General features: G+C 43.9%; 1 protein-coding gene across 3 annotated transcripts in view; it reads left to right on the top strand.

Annotated features, from left to right (window-relative positions):
• Window positions 1–23,252, top strand: part of LNX2 (ligand of numb-protein X 2) — a 225,137-nt gene that overhangs the window by 161,248 nt on the left and 40,637 nt on the right. For all 3 annotated transcript variants that reach the window (XM_082248497.1, XM_082248498.1, XM_082248496.1), the window contains exon 3: window positions 6,122–6,363. In XM_082248497.1, coding sequence (XP_082104623.1) covers window positions 6,122–6,363 — 242 coding nt within the window. The remainder of the gene's footprint in view (window positions 1–6,121; window positions 6,364–23,252) is intronic.

The raw sequence follows: 23,252 nt of genomic DNA, 5'->3' as shown, positions 1-23,252 counted from the left end.
ACATTGCTGGTCCTTGTTTGGCATATAGGTTTTTTTTTTTTTCATGCAGCCTGTGGGCTGAACGGAAAAAAAGAGAACCTATCAGAAATCAGCACAGGAATAATGCGTAGTATTACTCATCATTAACCGCCCAAACAACCACCCACTGAATTTAATGATGGGTATACACGACACTATCCACGTATACCAAAATAGGATTTTAACTGCAGTGCTGAAATCAGAAAATCACCACAGCTGCTATCAGCAAAGGTATCCATATATGCTGAGCGCAAACGCTGTTTGTGTCAGAATATATAAAATCAATGCGTGGTAGCCGACGAGGGACCTGCAAGAGAAACAGGTCACAAAAGAATGAAAAAACAAACAAAGGACATTGAAAAAAAGTATAGTAGGAAGGAGTAGAAGGACATATAAAATGACTGACAACAACAGTTTTTGGATCTTCATCATTAACCGCCCAAACAACCACCCACTGAATTTAATGATGGGTATACACGGCGCTATCCACGTATACCAAAATAGGATTTTAACTGCAGTGCTGAAATCAGAAAATCACCACAGCTGCTATCAGCAAAGGTATCCATATATGCTGAGCGCAAACGCTGTTTGTGTCAGAATATATAAAATCAATGCGTGGTAGCCGACGAGGGACCTGCAAGAGAAACAGGTCACAAAAGAATGAAAAAACAAACAAAGGACATTGAAAAAAAGTATAGTAGGAAGGAGTAGAAGGACATATAAAATTACTGACACCACAACAGTTTTTGGATCCTTTTATTTTTCTTTCTAACTGTTCCTTTACTTCTTGATTTGGGAGGGACTGCGATCATCTGCGATCTTCTCTTCCAGCTTGGGTCTCTCAAAATGTCGATGGACATCCAACATCCTTCGAGACCCTGTGTTTATGTGCCCTACACTGTGTCGTGCTGTACCCTACGCTAATAATCCACTAGTGTATGGTAGCGCTCGAAACATTCCCCGATGCAGAGACCAGGTTGGTCAGGACATTTGGGACAATAATAACGGGTGTCACGCCTAAATCCGCGCTTGCTACAGACACGACATCTTCTTTGGGGCCATCTTTGGGTAGGGGTACTCGGGAGGACATGTGAAAAATGCCTCTCATGCAGCCGGCTCACTGCATCTGGAAGGGGAAGTTGGGCAGGCATGCCTCCTGGGTACAGGTAGGCAAGGATGATCTCTTCCTGGAATTCCCGGAAAGATCCAGTTCGTCCTGACGCCCTGTATAGGACAAAGGCGTTCAGCATAGCCAATTGGTATAGGTAAACAGACACTTTTTTGTACCAGCGTCTGGCTTTACGGGCAACTAAATACGGCGCCAAAAGCTGGTCGTTAAGGTCCACCCCTCCCATGTTAAGGTTATATTCGTGGACACAGAGGGGTTTCTCCACAACGCCAGTTGCCGTAGGAATTTGGATCGTCGTGTCTGGGTGAAGGGAGGACAGAACATAAACATCCCGTGTATCCTTCCACTTCACCGCAAGTAATTTGTCCGTTTTCAAGCAGGCTCTCGCCCCCCGACTAAGACGGGAATCTACAAGCCGTTGGGGGAAGCCCCGGCGATTAGGTCGCACGGTGCCACATGCGCCAATTTGTAAATCAAGAAGGTGACTAAATAGTGGCACGCTTGTATAAAAGTTGTCCACGTACAAATGGTACCCCTTTCCGGATAAGGGTGACACCAAGTCCCAAACGATCTTACCGCTGCTCCCTATGTAGTCTGGGCAGTTGGGGGGCTCCACACAGCTATCTTTTCCCTCATAGACCCGGAAACTAACTGTATAGCCTGTGGCCCTGTCACACAATTTATACAGTTTGACCCCGTACTTGGCACGCTTGCTGGGGAGGTACTGTTTCATAGCAAGGCGGCCAGTAAATTTAATCAGGGACTCGTCAACGCAGACAACTTGTTCGGGGGTAAACAAGGCTGCAAACCGCTGATTGAAGTGGTCTATGAGGGGCCGAATTTTGTGGAGCCGATCGTATGCAGGGTCTCCCCGAGGACGACAGAGTTCATTGTCGCTGAAATGCATAAATCGCAGAATTTGCTCGTATCTCGTCCTGGACATAGAGGCAGAGTACATGCGCATATGGTGAACTGGGCTAGTGGACCAATATAGCCGCAATTCACTCTGTTTAGTTATGCCCATGTGGAGGGAAAGGCCCAGAAAGATCTTAAATTCGGAAACCGTTATAGGTTTCCAGCCGAATTGTCTGGCAAGGTGTGAATTTGGGTTGGCGGCGATGAACTGTTGTGCATATAAATTTGATTGATCCACAATAGATCTGTAAAGATCTTCCGTGAAGAACAGCTCAAAAAAGTTCAGGGGCGTAAAACCAGCTGTCTCCACGTGGATTCCAGGTTGGGCGGTGAATGGGGGAAGTACTGGCGCTGTAGTATCAGTGGGTTGCCAATTAGGAAATGCCAGCGCATCAGGGAGGGCACTATGGGCTCTACGGGCCTGTCTTCGAATACGCGGTGGCTGCGGGCCACTACTTGTGCTAGCCACCGCACCAGCTTCAACTGCACTTAGGGGACTCGCCACGTCACTAGGTCTTACTGCAGTGCTGGTTGTACTAGGTCCAGGTTGTACTAGGCCGCTGGCGCTTGCCAGGTCGCCAGAAGGATGAGCGGCACTAGTACCCACACTCTGCTCCATACGAGCACCCTGCGATTCCTGCATCACAACAACTTCAGAATGGGGTCGGGTACGCCTGGGTCTAACAGGGACCCATCTGTCGTCGGAGCTATCTGTCAGGGAGCCGCTGCCGTCATCAGGTTCATATACTGACACTAATTCGGTCATTGTAGCTTCCCCTTCGCTATCAGATGACTCGGTCAGCATATAACTGAGAAGCTCTTCATCCCTGTACGAACGTTTGGTCATTTTGGTAACTAAATTTACTCGTACAGTGATGCGACTCACAGGTAATAAAAGCACCTGGTTGTCGAAGATTATTTCAAGCGCTACAAAAAAAACTGCTAATGCTAGCAGGGATCAGGCCTGACTCTGCTAACACAGCGGTTTTGTGTCTTGTGTTTTTTTGCAAGTGACAGTAATCTATTGATTACTACACTTGCCTGGGTGAAAGGGTTAAACGCAGGTGCTGGCCGGAATCAGTACTGATCGTGCAAACACCGCGTTTTGGGAACCCTAAACTATGGGGGCGCTAGTATAGTTCTGATCAGATCAGATATTGATATGTTCAAACACTATACTAGAAATGGAAGTGTAGGTGCGTGCGTGCGTGCGTGCGTGCGTGTGTGGCAATCAAGGGGTTACTTCTAAACTATGCGCTGGGGATCTGGGGGGGGTGGCGGGGACCCTAAACCTCCTTTGGGAAAGAAACTAGCTAGCTAGCGCAACCTCAAGTCACAATGACACCAATACAAAATACAGTAAAAACAGTATATTATGTGTGTATTAGTGCTAATGTGACAGAGGGTGTAGGGGTTAACGGGATGTGATCAGGGGGGGATCAGGGGTTTAAATCTTTATTGGAAGGGACTGGCGGGTATCCTAAGGATAAAAGGAACGGTGGCAAGCGCTAAACCTGGTCACAAGTCACACTTATACGGGTATATAGAAAATGCTATATACTGTATACAGTGTGCGTTGTGGCAGGGGGTGTAGGGGTGATCAGGAGGGGATCAGGGGATTAAATCTTTATTGGGCGGGTGGGGGGGACCCTAAACCTGCTTGGGACACAAACTTAGTCGCCTGCGCTAATTCTGATCACAATGACACTAATACAAAAATACAAAAACACAGTATATTACGTTTGTATTAGTGCTGATGTGACAGAGGGTGTAGGGGTTAACTAGCGGTGATCAGGGGGGGATCAGGTGGGATCAGGGGCTTAAATCTTTATTAGGGGGGGGTGGCGGGTAATTCAAGTGGAAAAAGGGGGGTCGCAAGCGCTAGACCTGACCACAAATCACACTTATACGGGTATATAGCAAAATGCTATATACTGTATACGGTGTGTGTTATGGCAGGGGGTGTAGGGGTGATCAGGGGGGGGTCAGGGGCTTAAATCTTTATTGGGCGGGTGGCGGGGACCCTAAACCTTCTTGGGACAGAAACTTAGTCGCCTGCGCTAATTCTGATCACAATGACACTAATACAAAAATACAATAACACCGTATATTGCGTTTGTATTAGTGCTGATGTGACAGAGGGTGTAGGGGTTAACGGCGGTGATCAGGGGGGGTTCAGGGGGGATCAGTGGGTTAAATCTTTATTAGGGGGGGGTGGGGGGTAATTTGAGTGGAAAAGGGGGGGTCGCAAGGGCTACACCTGTTCACAAATCACACTTATACAGGTATATAGGTATATGCTATATGCTGTATATAGTGTGTGTTGTGTCAGGTGCTGTAGGGGTTAATTGGGGGGGCGATCGGGGGTGAAATGTGCCTATCTAACTGTGTGTGGGTGTGCTTGGTGCAGTACTCACAGTAAGATGTGCTCTCCTCTCACGCTGGATCCAAAAAGACCGTTGTGGGGGGAGGGCACATCTCCTCTAAGCCTGTGTTTACATTTCACAGGCTTAGAGGATGATCTGATTGGGCAGGACCGATCAACAGGTCCAGACCAAAAATGATTGGCCTGGACCTGATGACTGATCGGTTCTGAACCCAATCGAGTCATCATCGGCGGCGGGGACGCGCGGGAGCGCGCACAGGGCCGGCAAATTGTGCTGACGTAGGCCTACGTCAGTTTGCCTGGCCGGGGCTGAGTGCCGACGTAGATCGTCGTGCGCCGGTCGTAAAGTGGTTAAAGTGGTTGTAAAGGCAGAAGGTTTTCTTTATCCTAATGCATTCTATGCATTAAGATAAAAAGCCTACTGTGTGCCTCAGCCCCCTTTAATACTTACCTGACCCCCCTCTAGATCCAACGATGTTTCAAGAGCTGTCCGGTACTCCCCTCCTCTTTGGGTGAGACAGCAGTGTGGCGCCATTGCCTCCCGCTGCTGTCAATCAAAGTCAGTCAGGCAATGGGAAGAGAAATGAAGCTCAAGCGCCCCCATAGCAAGCTGCTTGCTGTAGGGGCACCCAAAAGGAGGAAGGGCCAGGAGAGCCAAAGAGAGACCCAAGAAGAGCAGGATCTAGGCTGCTTTGTGCAACCCACTACTGCACAGGGAAAGTAAGTCAAATATGTTTAATAAAAAAAAAAAACGAGACTTTACAACAACTTTAACTGCCTTCACTCTTCTGAAAAGGCTTTTCACAAGATTTTGAAACATGTCTGTGGGAATATGTGCAAATTCAGCCATAATAACATTGGTTGGTCAGGCGCTGATGCTGTATGAGAAGACCTTGCTCAAAGTTGGTGTTCTAATTCATACCGAAGGTTTTCAGTAGGATTGAGGTCAGCATTCTGTGCATGTCGCTCGAGTTCCTTCATACCAAATTTTGCATGCCAAGTCTTTATGGAACTAGCTTTGTGTACAGGAGCTCAGTTATGCTGAAAATGAAAATGGCCTTTCAAAAAAGTGTTGGCACAAGTTTGGAAGCAAACAATTGTCTACAGTCTTTGCATGCTGTAGCATTAATAATATCCTTCCCTGCAAACAGCTGAATTTAATCATTTGGAGTGGTGTCTGCCTATTTTGGCCATATGTGGTCAGGTGTCCACAAACTTTTGTCTATATGGTGTATAAACAATTCAAGTAATCAAAAGAGGCACAGAGTACATATAGGTATTGGGAAAACTTTTTTTACTCCTATTTCCTACACAAATCCACCAGCAGTATAATGGCAGCTGCACATAAAAAGTGTTTAGAAGCCAAGACGTACCAGACATTGAAGTCCTTTTTTATCCATACTGATTTGCTGTGACAAAATGACAATTGCAAACTGAGCTGATGGAACTGTCCTAGCTATAACACACTATTGGCCAGTGTTTCTGTCACTTACTGGTTTGCAGTAGACCAGTTGTCTGAAACATTTGCTGTGTATTATCTTCACACCATTTGAATTGAACAACAATGATCTTGATTGTGAAACATACTGACTCAAGTGACTGGTACCAGTTTTTCATATTGCATTGGTGTATTCATTTCAAACTTGCATGGTAAAGATATCCTCTGCTTCCAGGTGTCCAGGAGCTTCACATCGGAGACAGGTGTTAGATCAGAGAAGAGCCAGCAAGCTGCAAATAGACATTGAAGCAGAAAATATCCCAGCTGTAATTGATCATCCAACAACCGTATCTCCAGATGTGGACAAGGCTGGGACAGCACTACTGGAGAGGAACTCAACTCCAACTGTGCTTCCTGTATGGTCAGATGAACAAGGATTTGATAATCCTGCCTTCGAAGAAAGCACCGTGTCTGACAGTATGTATAGCAAAACACTCTTGTCTTTAATTGGGAAAAACCACAAGATTAAAAAAACACATTTGTACCGTTGTGAGGCAGGAAGCTGAAGTGAAAATTCTGGCAAAAATCATAACCTCGGGATTGTGTCTGGTGCTCAATGGTTTGATTCTCTGTTCTCTTATTAGTTTTAAATGTGCAAAGGTCTATACCATATGACCAAAACTTTGTGGACACCTGACCATTACACCTGTATGAACTTTTTAGAAATCCTTTTCCAAAACTATGGCCACTAATATGGAATTGGTCTCTAATCTTCTGGGAAGGCTTTCCACAAGAGTTTGGAGTGCGCCTTTAAGAATTTGTGTCCATTCAATCAAAAAAGCTTTTGTGAGGTCAAAACTTAACTTTCAATTGGTATTCTAATTCATCTTAAGAGTGTTTAATAGGGTGAAGTCAGGGTTCTGTACAGGTCACTTGAGTTCCTCAAACCATGTCTTTACGAAGCTGGATTCAACTCAATGTTTAAAGGGGTGTCCACGTACTTTTGAGTGGTAAGTTTAAGTGTGATGTTCAGGTGTTCACAAACTCTTACCCATATAATTTACTTAGATCTATCTATCCTGTTTCAACTGGCTATGTTCAGGGATACTCTATGATTGCTTAAGCCTCAACTGACTGATTTTGTTTGAATCAAGACCTCCAAATCTCATCCCCACGAGCCACAGGTGATGAAATCTCAAAAGCAATGTCAAACCTTTTTTCAGTCATTTTACTGTTGTCATTAAAGAGTTATTATGCTTAAGCTACTTGACTTCCAGAAGATTTACCCCCCCCCCCCCCGCCATCATGACCAGGTCATTTTTTGCGGTAAGGCACTGCGTTACTTTAACTGACAATTGCGCAGTCATGCAACGATGTGCCCAAATTATATTTATATCCTTTTTTTCTTACAAATATAGCTTTTTTTGGTGGTATTTGACCACCACTGCATTTTTTATTTTTTGCTCATATAAATAAAAATAGACCGAAGAGAATAATGAATTTATTCCATTTTGGAATAAGGCTGTAACATAACAAAATGTGGAAAAAGTGAAGCGCTATGAATACTTTCTGGATACACTGTATACTGGATACTAGAAATTTTATTTATTTTTTGCACTAGTAATGGGGGCGCTCAGCGACCTATAGCAGGACTGCGATATTGTGGCAGACAGTCTGACAGTTGACTCTTTTGACACTTTGTGGGAACCAGTGACACTAATACAGTGATCAGTGAAAAAAATGTGCACTGTCACTGTACTGACACTGGCTGGTAAGGGGTTAAATATACTCACTAGGGTGATCAAAGAGGTTAACTGTGTGCCTAGCCAGTGTTTTTGTGTAAACGGTGTGCTGCTTTTACTAAGGGAAGTGATGGCTTTTATTCCTTGCTTTGCAGGGACACAAAATCCATCACCTCCCCTTGTCAAATCGAGTTCTGCCTTGTTTACATAGCCAGAGCTCCATTCTGTGTCTCTGCCCGACGAATGGCAGGCCCCAGCGGACATCCAGTGCCTCGCACCCACAGATCGGCTTCCATGACAACCCTGTCAATGCACAGTGACCAGCATGCCCCCTTTTAATGCAGAATGACCAGCGTGCCCCCTTTCAATGCACAGTGACCAGCGTGCCCCCTTTCAACGCACAGTGACCAGCGTGCCCCCCTTTCAATGCACAGTGACCAGCATGCCCCCCTTTCAATGCACCTTTCAGTGACCAGCGCTGCGTGTCCCCCTTTCAATGCACAGTGACCAGCGTGCCCCCCCTTTCAATGCAGAGAGACCAGCGTGCCCCCTTTCAATGCACAGTGACCAGCATGCCCCCCTTTCAATGCACAGTGACCAGAGCTGCGTGCCCCCCTTTCAATGCACAGTGACCAGCGTGCCCCCCTTTCAATGCACAGTGACCAGCGTGCCCCCCTTTCAATGCAGAGAGACCAGCGTGCCCCCCTTTCAATGCACAGTGACCAGCGTGCCCCCTTTCAATGCACAGTGACCAGCGTGCCCCCCTGTCAATGCACAATGACCAGCATGCCCCCCTTTCAATGCACAGTGACCAGCGCTACGTGCCCCCCTTTCAATGCACAGTGACCAGCGTGCCCCCCTTTCAATGCAGAGAGAACAGCGTGCCCCCTTTCAATGCACAGTGACCACAGCATTGCCCCCAATCATTGCAGAGTGCCACAGCATTGCCCCCAATCATTGCAGAGTGTCACAGCATTGCCCCCAATCATTGGAGAGTGCCAGCGTTCCCCCTGCGAGACCCGTGCACTTACCTCACGGACGGTCACGGCAGCTTCTCTTCAGTCCCCGGCTCCCCGCGTCTCCTCAGTCCTCCCGCCTTCTTGGCCAATGGCACGGGGTTTGCCTTTCGGCCAATCAGGAAGCGGGAGGACCCGCTCCCTGATTGGCCAGGAGGAGGATGCGTGTGACAATAGCGAATTTTCATTCGCTATTGTCACAGAATGGGCGGGCTCGGGGCGCACTGCTCTGCTCCCCGGCTGCCACGTCTGCGGCTGCGCGGGACCTTCAATTGTACTGCGCGTCCGCTCAGGCGCGCAGCTTAGAGGGAACAGCCGGTTCTGCGAACTTGCAGAAATTGAGTAACCGTTTCTATGGAACCGGTGCGAAACGGCTGAATCCCACCACTGCCTGGGGGTCCTAGTGGACAACAGGCTTGGCAGTGGCATGCAATGCCAAGCTGCTGCAAGCAAAGCCAACTGAATACTGGCATGTATATAAAAAGGGGATTCACTCCAGAAATTAATAGATTATTCTCCCACTCTACAAGACTCTGGTCCGGCCACATCTTGAATATGCCGTCAAGTTCTGGGCACCGGTCCTCAGAAAGGATGTGCTGAAACTGGAGAGAGTACAAGATAATTAGGGGAATGGAAGACATCAGCTATGAGGAAAGACTACAAGCATTGAACTTATTCTCTCTGGAGAAGAGACGCTTGAGAGGGGATATGATATCAATGTACAAATACTGTACATGTGACCATAGCAAAAGGAACAAACTTTTCAGAAAAAGGGAATTCAATAAGACACGTGGCCACTCACTAAAACTAGAATAAAAACAGTTTAACCTTAAACTACATAAAAGGTTCTTTACAATCAGAGCAGCAAGGGTGTGGAATTCTCTTCCACAAGCAGTGGTATCAGCAGGGAGCATCGATAGTTACAAAAAACTATTAGATGGGCACCTTAAAGACCACAACATAAAAGGATATTATATAATGAACGATTAGCAGCAAACACACACACATTATGGGTTGAACTGGATGGACTGATGTCTTTTTTCAACCTCACTAACTTTGTAACTATGTAACCCTTGAAAAACAACTCCACACTATAATCCCTCCTCCAGCAAATAATTTGTACCAGCGCACAAAGCAGGGTCCATAAAGACGTGGTTGAGCGAGAAACTTGACTGGCCTGCACAGAGTCCTGACCTCAACCAGACAGAACACCTTTGGGATGAATTAGAGCTGAGACTGTGAGCCAGACTTTCTCGTCCAACATCAGTGCCTGACCTCATAAATGTGCTTCTAGAAGAATGGTCAAACAATCCCATAGACAAACTCCTAAACCTTGTGGACAGCCTTCCCAGAAGAGTTGAAGATGTTATAGCTGCAAAGGGTGGGCCAACTCAATATTGAACCCTACGGACTAAGACTGGGATGCCATTAGATTTCATTTGCATGTAAAGGCAGGCCTTCCAATACTTTTGGTAATATTGTGTATAATACAGAAACAAAAACATGAACGTGCAATCTTATAAAAAAAGTGAAAGTCATGAAAACGACTCATATAACTCAAAATATACCTTCACAGAAAATACACATGGTTTATGAGAATGCACTATACTTTCCTTTGAAACTACTAAAAATAAAATTGTATTATGTTAAACACCAATTGTAAATGCCTTTGTTCAGGCCATTTGTTGGTATACTGGGCACAGGCAATCTATATTGGAGAACAATATACTTTGTTTTATTGGAGGGTACTATGGCTAAGTCTTGTTTCCTTTTAACATCGTATAAATCTATCCCAAAGTTGTGTTTCCATTCTTTAGTGTACATTTATGTATCCATTGTTTGCTCCTTAGATGGGAAAGCAGCTGCAGTTGTAATTATCGTTCCCTTGTCTTTCAGTGTGTACACAAAGCAGTTTAGATCCCAAGGTCAGGTGCCAGAGACGTTTCCTTTCCTGTTTACACTGCAGCATTATATATTTAGGAATACACATTGTGGGAAACTACAAAAGCAATTATAACTAATCACCATAGTCATATTCATCTGATACAAAATAATGCCTCTAGTTTATGCTATTAAATGCAGTGCCAAAATAAACACACCATTGCCTTTATGCCGATAAGGCAGTGTAAAAAATCGAAAATGATTTTTTGGACCCCAAAATACCTAGTCTTATCACTGTTATGCTAAAATCAGAATGGCTATGTGACTATACATGTCAGCTAGGCTCTTGCCTGAGTTAGCATTCCAAACTGGGTGACTTAGATGGCCAGAGAAGTGGGATAATCATCACCAATCTGGATCAGGGATTTGGCCACCTGCAAAAATGGAAAGTGTATATATATATATATATATATATATATATATATATATATATATATATTGTGACAGGAAGTCAGGTAAATCTGTGGGTGTTGTCACAGACGGGAAATACATTTCTGCCTTGTTTAGACAATTCACCAATACAATTCACCAATTACTATTAGGTGTCGGCTGCGAGAGGTTGCCAGAAAGGTTTAGGACGTTAAAAAAGCTGCAGCTATTCAGAATGAGGAAATTAAGGCCTCTATAAGTTATCCAGAGGATGACTACTGATTGCTGCATCCTGAGGCTTTGCGCGTCAAGGAGAGCAGTGAGCTGAGAGACTTCTGAAGGTGAGGTGGTGTTGGACTTTTTCTGTGTGAAAAGAAAACAAAGACTATTGGTTTTCTGCTGTATGACCAGCAGTGTCTGCCCAGCGGTAGGTTGGGACAGACACCATAGGTGGGTTCCTGTGTTGTGAAGGTAGACGCCCCAAGTGGCCAGGGTTTATTTTATGTTTGTTTGATTTATGCTGTTTGAATGCTTGCACTTGTTTCCAGCAAATTGAAGAATAAACCAAATAAAATAATAAACCATAGACCGTTGTTTTCAACCACTCCTCGGCTGTCTCTCTGTGTAACGAACCCCCCCAAGGGGTCACCCACACCCGCTACCGAGCTAACCCCTTACAATATATACAGTGTAGAAAATAATAATTTGATCCCCTGCAGAGTTTGTAAGTTTGCCCACTTACAAAGAATTGAAGGGTCTATAATTGTTATCATAGGTGTATTTTAAATGATAGAGAGAGTATATCAACCAAAAATCCAAAAGAAAAAACACATGATGCAAATGTTATAAACCGAGTTACAGTTCAGTGAGTGAAATAAGTATTTGATCTCCTACCAACCAACAATACTTTCTGGCTCCCACAGACTGGCTACAGTGTGTGTTCATGTGGTACATAGATTAGTCCTGTCAATTTAAAGTGATTGCAAAGTCTTGTTTTTTTTCCTATAAAAATAACAAACATGTTAGACTTTCCTGCTCTGTTGCAGTGAGTTTGCACTAGGGATCGACCGATTATCGGCAAAGCTGATATATTGGGGGCCGATATGTACTTTCCCCGATATATCGGAATTGGCCCCTGAGGTTATCGATATTGCCGATATTTTGGGAAAGTGCTGTACCGAAGTGATGCCTGCAGCTAGAGGCATCGCCCCGGCACCAGCGTCCATAGCCGACGGTCGGCTGTTTTGTAATGACAACCAATGTGGCTGAGAAGCTACTCGGCTGTCATTACAAGGAGCGGGAGGGGACAAACCCCCCCTCCTGCCGGCTTCCGCGGCTCGCCCGGGTCTCCTGTCCCACTGGGAGACCCGGGCATCCTACCTGCATGGCCACTGAAGAGAAGACCCGATCAAAGCCGCATTCGGCTCGGACCGGGTCTCCATGTAAAAGCCCGGAAGGGATGTTATGACATCCCTTCCGGGTATTCGGCGCCAGATTCAAAAAAATGACAGCATTCAAAACAGCCAAACTTGCAGAGGAGGGGTTTGGGGTCTTTGAGACCCCCAGATCCATCCACAACAGTACCTGTGACAAATAAAAAAAAAATTTATTTTAAATGTCTGAAAATATCGGCCGATACCGATGACCAAAATATTGGTATCGGCACTAAAAAAACGATATTGGTCGATTACTAGTTTGCACATAGCAGCCTGGATCTCCCTCTTCTTTGCTCCTGGCCCCTCCCTCCTGTTGAGTTCCCCCACAGCAAGCAGCTTGCTATGGAGGCACCCGAGCCAAGTCACAGCTCCCTGTGTGCATTCAGACACGGTGCCCCGGCCTGGCCCCACCCCCTTCTCTCTCCTGATTGGCTAGCTGACTTTGATTGACAGCAGTTGCAGCCAATGACGCCGCTGCTGTGTCCCATCAAATCAGGAGGGAGAATCTCAAGCAGCTGAGACACTCATGGACATTGTTCAGGTAAGTGTGAGGGGAGCTTCTGCACACAGAAAGCTTTTTATCTTAATGCATAGAATGCATTACTCCTCAGTTTATAACAACATTTTTCTAGCTTTGTTTTTTGTTCTATTGTAGAAGAAAATGAAACAACCGCTTTGATTTTGTTTTGGTACTCAATGCGGTTATTCGAAAAAAAGCTCAACATACAGCATTTATAGGGAAAAGGTCAACTTTTAGAGCTTTTTCACACCAGATGCAGTCCAGTGCATTTTATATTCTGCATCAAAAATGCATGGACCGTGTTTACCATGGATTTAAATTAGGGATCGACTGATTATCGGCAAAGCCGATATATTGGGGGCCGATCTGCACTTTCCCCGATATATCGGAATCGGCCCCTGAGGTTACCGATATTGCCAATGTTTCAGGAAAGTGCTGTAACGGAGTGATGCCTGCAGCGGCGTCCATAGCTGATGGTCGGCTGTCTTGTAATTACAACCGATGCGGCTGAAAAGCCGCTTGGCTGTCATCACAAGGAGCAGGAGGGGACGTCCCCCCATCCCGCCCCCCCCCCCCTCCCGCCACCTTCCGCGGCTCGCCTGGGTCTCCCGTCCCACCGGGAAACCCGGTCATCCTATCTGCATGGCCGCCGAAGAGAAGATCAGAGCATTCGGCTCTGATCGGGTCTCCATGTAAAAACCCCGAAGTGATGACATCACTTCTGGGTATTCGGAGCCAGATTCCAAAAATGGCAGCATTCAAAACAGCCAAACCTGGCTCTTTTGAATACTTTAAAGTTCAGAGGAGGGGTTTGGGGTCTTTTAAACCCCCCAGATACCTCCACAACAGTACCTGTCAAGTGTAAAAACAAAAAAAAATGTGTAAACGTACAAAAATATCGGCCGATACCGATATTCAATGGCCAAAATATCAGTATCGGTATCGGCAATGAAAATCCGATATCGGTCGATCACTAATTTAAATTGCCCTAGTTCACACAAGTGCCGTGCATTCCAGTGCAGTCAACAAAAGTAGAACATGTTACTTTTCTTGTATGGAACGCATCTGGAATGCAGCAAAACGCATACAAAAATCACAGGAAAGCACTCAATTTAGATGAATGAAAAAAGATAGGGAAAAAAATACAAGGGAAGAAACCAAAAAACGCATAAAAAACATGCGCCTGGAACACAGAAATTGTGGTGTGAACCGGACCTTTAAGCCCATGGACTTTACACACCATGTCTGGAGTGACACAGCAAATTCTGCCCTTTTGTAAATATATGAATCCTAGCCCCAATACCATGCTTATGTTGCATACTGATAGCATTGGAGTTGGTTTACTTAAAGAAGAAGCTGTTCACCAAGAAAAATGAATGTTCACCTTGCAAAATAAATGTTAGTGAATAGGATGAAGATGTGTCTCCTAAAATACTCGAAACAGGCTAACAAAAAGCATTTTTTTTTAATCTCTAGGTAACATTTCTAATTTGGAAGCACATAGCACCCTACCAACTAAATACTAAAAATTAACCTTTATTAGTACTTCAATAAAAATCTTTACAATAAACCATATAACTACTATTGGTCCCTGTGTTTTTTTTCCCTCTGCACATAAATCACATCATCTGTCTCAAAATGAGAACCGTGCACTTTTACATTTTACTAGCAGCATGAACTCTTGTTTCCTTAATCTTATACCATCTCATACTGCCTTAGTTAATTGATTCTGCCTGTAACATACTATGTACTTTATTCCTATACTGCTTCTTCTATCTCTATTAACTAGATCAATTATCCTGCTAGTAGTTTACCTCTCTCCACTCATTCTCAAACTATATTGCACAGTTCACATCACTTGTATATATTAAAGTGCCTCTAAAAGTGTACCCAACACGTTCAGCCACAATATCGGTGCCTTTGTCAGGGGTTAAAGTACCTAAATCATTCATGCATTGTGCAGCCTATACAGATAGTCCGCATAGGTATAGTCTGTATAATGATTTAAGTTCAGAGAAAAAAAAGAAACCGAGACCAATAGTAGTTATATCATTTAATTTAAAGTTTTTCAACAAAGTTTAAGTGGGTAAGGGGTAATGTGCACATCCAATTTAGTGATGCCATTTTTTCTCCCATGAGGATATACCTAATTAAATGCGCATATTATGATTGTTAATCTGTCCCATTATTTTTGGTCCCTTAAAAAGTGGGAGGCACATATACAAACTGTTGTAATTCCTACACCTTTCACCTGATTTGGATGTAAATACCCTCAAATTAAAGCTGAAAGTCTGCAGTTAAAGCACATATTGTTTGTTTCATTTCAAATCCATTGTGGTGGTGTATAGAGCCAAAAAGATTAGAATTGTGTCGATGTCCCAATATTTATGGACCTGACTGTATGAGAAACTTGGTCTTCAAATATATAGAAAGTGGCTTAAATTTTTTTTTTTTTTCAGTAATCAAAAAGGGAAGAACAGCCAAATCAGTACCAGTGCTTAATTGGGAGAAAGACCTCAGCCATAGTTTTAGTGTCGGTTCAAACTATGGCGATCCGACTTCGGGGGCGACCTGTGAAGTCCCGTGCACCGCAACTTCGGCGCGACTTGCACGGACTTCACATAATTGAAGTCAATGCAAGTCGCTCCGATGTCGCCCCGAAGTAGTACAGGAACTATTTTCTAAGTCGGAGCGACTTGAGTCGCTCCTATTAGAACGGTTCCCGTAGCACTGAATGGACGCGACTTGTCAGGCGGCCAAGTCGCCTGACAAGTCTCGGTAGTGTGAACCGGGACTTACAGACATGTAGTGGGAAATGGCCTTTAAATCTCTTTTTAAAGTGTGCCATTGCACCTCCCACTGGGAAACTGCCCTAAATATAGCTTACCATTGGTATTTTACACCATGCCAACTAGCAAACATGTACTCTTACCTTTCTTCTGGTTGATTGCATGGCTATGGGCAGAGGGAAAATCTCTTTCACATACTATGGCAGTGTAAATCATTAGTTAGCTTGTGGAATTCTGTTTTTACCCTGATCTCTACCGTTACGGGCATACTTACTCCACCTAATCCCCAGTTAGCATCATTAGGTCTGGAAATAGAACACTTCCCCACACAATTACGAACAATCACATATATTAACAGCTGCACTTCTTACAATACTGAGCAAATGGAAACTTGACGCTGCACCTAATTTGTCAGAAGTCATTCAAACGATTCACTTGCACTGTTCTTATGAATACTTCTTTGCTGCTCATACTGCGAACATTGAAAAATTTGGCAAAGAGTGGGAGCCTTGGATATCTACTTATAAGCTTAAGCATGTTCCATAAGATTAGTGGTTTATATCTGTGCAAAGTTGATGTTTGACGTATTTAATAGGATCCTACCTGACATGTAGATCTAGTGACGACAATATTATTAGTGCTCAACAGCAACTCCTTCTTCTTCTTCTTCTTCTTCTTCTCTTTCCACTTTTATCCCCTTCCTTTGTTTGTCTCCATTGGATTCCCTGTGTTCTCCTTTATATTACTTATACACATCTGTGGTCTATGGCTGGTTGTAGCATTGGATGCACACAGAAGGGTGAGAATTACTACATTATATACTGGATGGATAATATTTTGTTACATCTTTATTGCTCTTTGTAACCTAAGCACATGTACCCAAACAGTTTTTGTGCTAAAAAAAGAGATTCTGTCTTCGTAAAAATTTTAATAAAAACTTAAATGTGTTAAAAAGTTATAATTTAATGGCACAGAGGTCTGTGTTAAATGCAATATTTGTTTAAATTTGTTGTCATGAAGCCAGCAAAGGTCTATGTAGAGACGCAGATGCAAGCTTTTTCTTGCAGTAATCAGAGTGAAATACATTTTCATTTTCCATTGTGCGTCAGCATTTTTGCATGCTGAGAGCATCTGCATAAAAGTTAAATACACCGGTGTATCTTGTGGCCTTTGGAGATAATCAATCCAGTTTTCCATTAGTATTTTCTGGTGTGTGTGCTTCACAAAGCTCATACACTGCATACAATGTTACAACTCCCCTGGCTGTCCTCAGTTTTATATATTGGTAATAAATTACCTGTCCTTGTGTTTCAAGGGAGTCATTAAGAGGAGAGATGATTCCTGGAATGCTGTATATATGCCTGCTGTGTGATGAACATTAAGGCTGATTCTGTGTTTTTTTTGACAACCCAAAGATAATCTTTTGATGATTATATTTTCAACGTCATCCAGTCTTTATTTAGACCATACTCAGGTGAAGAATTATAGCCATAGAAACCCATGCATCTGCTAGAGGGTCCAGCTGCAGGGGGTTTACAACATAGTATTTTGGCATCAACAACCAGGGCTGCCGGCAGTGGGGTACCACCGATTCTCCTGTAGGGGGCTCAGGCACACAGGGACAAGGACAGGGGGGGTCAGTTTGGTGGGGGGGGGAGGTTAATCACAGTAACGATGCCCTGTGTAGCTCTGTGCAGCAACTGAAAGCCGGTTTCTTCCCCTCTGCCTTCTGCCGGCTTTCTGCTGCTGGAGGGAGAGATGCACAGGGCATAGTTGCTTTAATAGGCCCCCAGTTTAGCTGTACTGATCCCCCTTCCTGTTCTGCCTACATTGTATTCCCTCCTGTGTGCCCCCCTTGTGTGTCCGCCCCCCTGTCCCGCTAGCGGCTATGGGTACACAGAAGCATTTTTTAGGATAGAAAGCGGTGGAAGGGGCCAGTACTGATTACTCCTGTGTCCATTGAGAACTGAGCATAGTAAACTGCTTCAGTTTATGAATGAACAGGAGCCTCTGTCTCTTGTTCGTTCGTCTGCAGTGCAGCTGAGGCTATAGAGAAATGAATTGAAGAACATATCCTCAATTAATTTCTCTATCTCAAAGGTGAGATGTTAAAGGTCTATTTAGACCCCTCTCACCAAAGACCCCCCCCCTCCCCTTAATTCACTTTGTTCTCTAGGTCATACAGTGTGAATGAGCGGTTTGCTGGAACCGCCTATTACTTAATGAGGATGCTGTATGAACAGCTTCAGGTCCTAATTTGTCAGGTGTGCAGGTGTGGGTAAGTGGCTCCGAATGTATACAGTACTGTCTTTGTTTGGAGCTGTACAGCTGCATCCAGACACCTGTTAAATTACGACCTGCGTCTGTGTTCATACAGCTGCTGCATCCCCATAACGTAACATAAACTGCCTGCACACAGCAATAGCCCCTTAAAAAAAAAACACTGATTCACACTTTACAGGCCACAGCACCTATGGGAATGAGCATGAGGAAGATATGGGATGGGGGAGATGAGACTAGAGGAGGAGGACGTGGGATGGAGGAAATAGGGTTGGAGGAGGAGGAGATGGGACTGGAGGAGGAAGAGACGGGACTAGAGGAGGAGGACATTGGATAGAGACTATATTAAGTTGTAAGAGTGTTAAAAGAAAAGTGGGTACACTGAAGTACTCGGTGGGATGGCAAGTGGGGGGATTCAGTAGGACGGTCAGTGGGCTGGTCCTGTTAAATATTGGTGGTCAGGCCCGCGGGGGGTCCAGGCCTCAAGCAGTGTAAGGGGCCCCAAGATTTCTGATGGCTGCCCTGTCAACAAGGCTTGGAATAGAACTAGCACAAACTGTTATTATGTATAGTTTGACCATTTATGCTAGATGCTGTAATTTACAAAGATATATATCCTGTTGAACTTTTCAACATTTGTAGTGTAAAAAAAATAAGCACTCAGACGGTGCAAAATGTTTTATATTCTATCAGAATCAAATATTTGTTGGTTGCAAAAGTTCTTAATTTAACTATTTTTGTCTGAAATTTCGGCTGCAAGTCATTTGAGTTAAGCCTACACCAACGTTGCGCATCTGGATCTATTAATTGGTACACAATCTTCTTTGCTGCAGTTCTGTTAGGTTGGATAGGTTCCATTCATGAATTGCAAATAAAAAGAAAAAGAAAATCACACATTTTCAGTAAGTCTGGGCTTCGACTGGCCAATCATCATTTAGGTTTTCGGTTTTAAGCCACTCCAGTATGTAGAGGGTGATTATCCTACTGGGAGATGACCCCCCCCCCCCCAGTCTCCTGTAGACTAAAACAAGTTTTATTTAGAACTGCAATATTAGGCTCCATCCGTCCTGTCCCCATGTCTGGATAGTTCCCCAGTCCTTCTGATAACACACATCCCCACAGATTGATGCTACTACCTACTGTGGGAATGGTGTTCACTGTGTGATGAGCACTGTTGACTCTCATACAAAGCAATTTTTGCCATGTATAATTAACAGAACTACATCTTTTTTTCCATTTCATCATTTATAGCAAATTTTAGGTAGATCAGTGCCTTGACATCCAATCTCATTACAGGTTATACCAATAGAAATTTGGAAAAGCTTTGATCTCATCAGACCATAAAAATTTTTTCTACTTTTTTTCTTCCATTAACATTTTTATTCAGAATAAGTCAACAACAAGTATATATATATATATATAGCAAATATGTATATATATATATATATATATATATATATATATATATATATATAGCAAATGTGCTATATATATATATATATATATATATATATATATAGCAAATACAGAGCTCTGGATACTATGAAAGAACCAACGAGCACCTTCAAGGAAATATATAACATCAGGGTACGCCATAAAAACTGCATTGGAGATACATCTAGTGTAAGGAGTACCGGTTGTGCACTTAACAAAAATTGACAGGATAGCATTCATGACATTTGTGGGCAGTCGCCTAACTGGGAAATGTAGGGTCCGACATATGTACCACAGCGGTACCACAGGGGAATAAAGCGGAGTTGATCAAGCTTGTGCACTCTAAACAGAGCGTAAGTGGTAGGCGTATCAGTCGCAGCTGGTGCTGGAAAGTAGGTGTAACCCAGGGAGTAGCGTAGACTCGTTAGGAAAGAATAGGAGGGAAAGAAGAAAGTGGGAGCACAGAAAGGAGGAGGCGGGGCACAGATATAGGGAAGAGGAAGATGGAGTTTGAAAGAAAGATGGAGCGGAAGAATGGCAGGAGGGGGAAGGGAGAGGGAAAAAAAAAGGGGGGATCAGTGAATAGGGGGCGGAGGAAGGGTCCGGAGCAAGGGCCCCCCTCTACCCCCCCTACCCCCCCCCCCAACACGATGGGCTTTTGTAGTGTTGAACTGGTCAGGGCTTCTCCCCTTAGAGGCCCATGAGTGTCTGATAGGGCTTAGTTTCTTTGTAACTTATCCAGTTGTACCATGTTGCGGTGAGCTTCAAGAGATTGTCATTAGAGATGCAAACCAGTTCCTCTATCTCTTCAATATGATTCAATCTGTGGAGCCACTCTCGGGTTGTTGGCGCAGAGGTAGATCTCCAGTGCCGTGGTAGGTACAGCTTTGCCACTGTCAGCATAAACATGGCCAGAGATTTCTTATACCGATCGTTCGGCGTGTCCGAGAAGTGCAACAAGAATTGGACAGGAGAATATTCTAAGACACACGAAGTGACTTCTTGTATAATCTGGTGCACTGTCTTCCAAAAAGGTTGAATGACCTCACAGGACCACCAGATATGCAGCATTGTACCAGTGGTAGTATTGTTTTTCTACTTTTTTTCAGCAATGGCGTTCCTTGCCACTCTTCCTTAGAGTCTAGCATGACCCATGGGGAGCTTTGCCCTTCTCAGCTTTCAATCTGTGAAGCTCCTTCAGTTCAGTCAGTTGCCTCTTGCTTGCTCCACTCAATAATGTCCTCTTGTCACATTTTTTGAATTAATTCTCAACTCCTTCAGTAAATTAGCCTTTCTCATGAAGTATTAATGCAGAGACAGTCAGGTAACTAGCATTTATTAGGATGTCAGTAGCCTCTATAGTCCTTTTAAAAACAGATGTAATTGATTTTGAGATCATGTGACACTTAACCTCCCTGGCGGTATGATTGTTTCCGATTTTAGGTGCTGAAAGCGGTACCATTATTTTTCTAGTAATTCTTAAAGGACGAGCAGCCCAAACCAACTATTTACATATGATTTTTTTTTACTGTGCGTTTTTCTTTATAATATCTCAGGTATGATAAGTATGATAAAGTTTGAATTTATAATATAATAAATAACTATAAATAAGTTAAAGTATATATATACAAAAGGGAGCAAAGAATAAAACTCAAGAAACCGACAATTTGACTTTGCTCACCCGGCGCTAAAAGGTCCTAAAATTCCAATAAAAATAAAGTTGCTGCTATAATGATAAATAAACATAAATAAGGTGCATAAAGATCCAAACAGTCCGAGGGCTCAGAGACTTCTTCACACACTAGCAGCGCTGTGGTCCATGAATGAACACGAATCAATGAATAATCTCAATAAATAAAGGGAAAGTCCAAGCATGCAGTCCCAAAGAAGTTTGCTGGAGTAGGTGTATCCTTGCAGAGAACCCAAACAGACCTTCACCACACCGCTGTGTGCACCCTTATGTGGGAACACTTACCAGATCAAATCTGCATATGTGCCAAACATATCAGCCAGTGGGATCGCCTTATTCTCCTTCAACCTCCGTATTAAATTTCAAAGGGACCGCCGCCAGGTAACAGATGGAAACATCTCACCAGCATATGGACCGTCTGCTATCCTCAGCATGTAAACAGTGTTCACCCGATCTCAGAATAACGATGTAAAGATTAGATCAGACCAGCAGTCTTTATTTCCAATGGCCGGCACCAGGAGCCGGATCCCCCGGCAAAGCCAAACTCTAATGGACGGACCACAACTCCCCCGTCTCCCGGCCGGCCAGTCACAGACAACTACCGCTACAATCACCTCACGCTGGGAACCCGCCTGATATATATATATATTTTTTTAAATTATATATATATATATATATATATATATATGTATATATATATATATTGCGAGGTTGATTAGCTCGGTGGCGGGCGTGGATGACCCCTTGGGGGGATTTGTTACACAGGGAGACAGCCGAGAAGTGGTTGCAAACAACAGTTTGGTTTATTCATGCAATTTTCTTCACACAAGTGCAAGCGTCAAAAACATCCAAAATAAAATAAAACACAAAATAAATCCTTGCCACTGTGGGCGGCTACCTTCCCACACACAGGAACCTATCTAAGGAAGTCTGTCCCCAACCTACTGTTGGGCAGACTTGGCTGATCATACAGCAGACTATCAATAGTCCATTTATTATCTCTTTACATAGAGAATGTCCCTTTTCTCTTTACACAGCACATGTTCATTGGACTTTCCTTTCACATAGAAAATATCCATTGGTTTTTCTCTTCACACTCTTCACATAGAAATAGTTCATTTTCTCACCTTGAGAAGTCTTCACCCTTTTTACCCTCCTCAGCGCACATCGCTTCAGGAGGTCTTCCCCATGCTCACACAGCTTCAGGGGGCATTCCTTCTCCCATGCCCACACAGCGCCGGGAGGCACACATCTGACTGTCCTCCTCTCCCCAGCTCACACAGCGTCAGGAGGCAGCAATCCTTAGACTTCCTCTGGACAAATTATAGAGGCCTTAATTTCCTCATTCTGAACAGCTGAAGTCTGTTCAACGTCCTTAGACAGTTCTGGCTACCTCTGCAGCCGACACCCTATAGTAATTGGTGAATCTTCTAAACCAGGTGGATACGTATCTCCTGTCTGTGACTACATCCACAGATTTACCTGACTTCCTGTCACAATATATATATATATATATATATATATATATATATATATATTTATAATGTGTGTGTGTGTATATATATATATACGTATATATATATATATATATAAAGTACAGTAAAACTGCAGGAAAGGGCACTGGGGGGGGGGGGCAAACTAATGTCAATTTATTTTATTTTGTAGTGTAATCCAATAGGATTACAATATATCAGTGTGTTTGTGTGTTTTACTTTTCAAATTTGCCGCCGGTTCCACCCCCATGCGAGCGTCACGACGCAGGAGACGTAAGCCGGGGCTCACAGCATCGGGCGGAAGATCCGGCTGCCGTATGCTGCAGTGACACATCGCGGGATCCCGGGGACAAGGTAAGTAACCTCTACCAGGATCCAGCGATGCTCCCTGGCAGTACCCCGAGTGTGGCTCGGGGTTACCGCTAATGTCACTAAAATTCCACCATTAGGTTAAAGTGGTTGTAAACCCTAGACATGAAATATGAGAAAAGCATATCCCTCTAATGCATGTACTTGTCTCAATTAAGAACACTAAGTGTAATTTCTGTTTGTCATTTTTCCCTGCTTTGTTGGGTAAAGTTTCCTGACACCAAGAGAAAAAAAGGTGACAGGGTAGGAAGCTCCAGCTGATTGACAGCCTCAGCTGTGTTGCTGTG

Source organism: Pelophylax lessonae (genome assembly GCF_965119305.1).
Source record: "Pelophylax lessonae genome assembly, chromosome: 2".
Taxonomy (NCBI): domain Eukaryota; kingdom Metazoa; phylum Chordata; class Amphibia; order Anura; family Ranidae; genus Pelophylax; species Pelophylax lessonae.
This window is presented reverse-complemented; position numbering and strand designations above follow the sequence as displayed.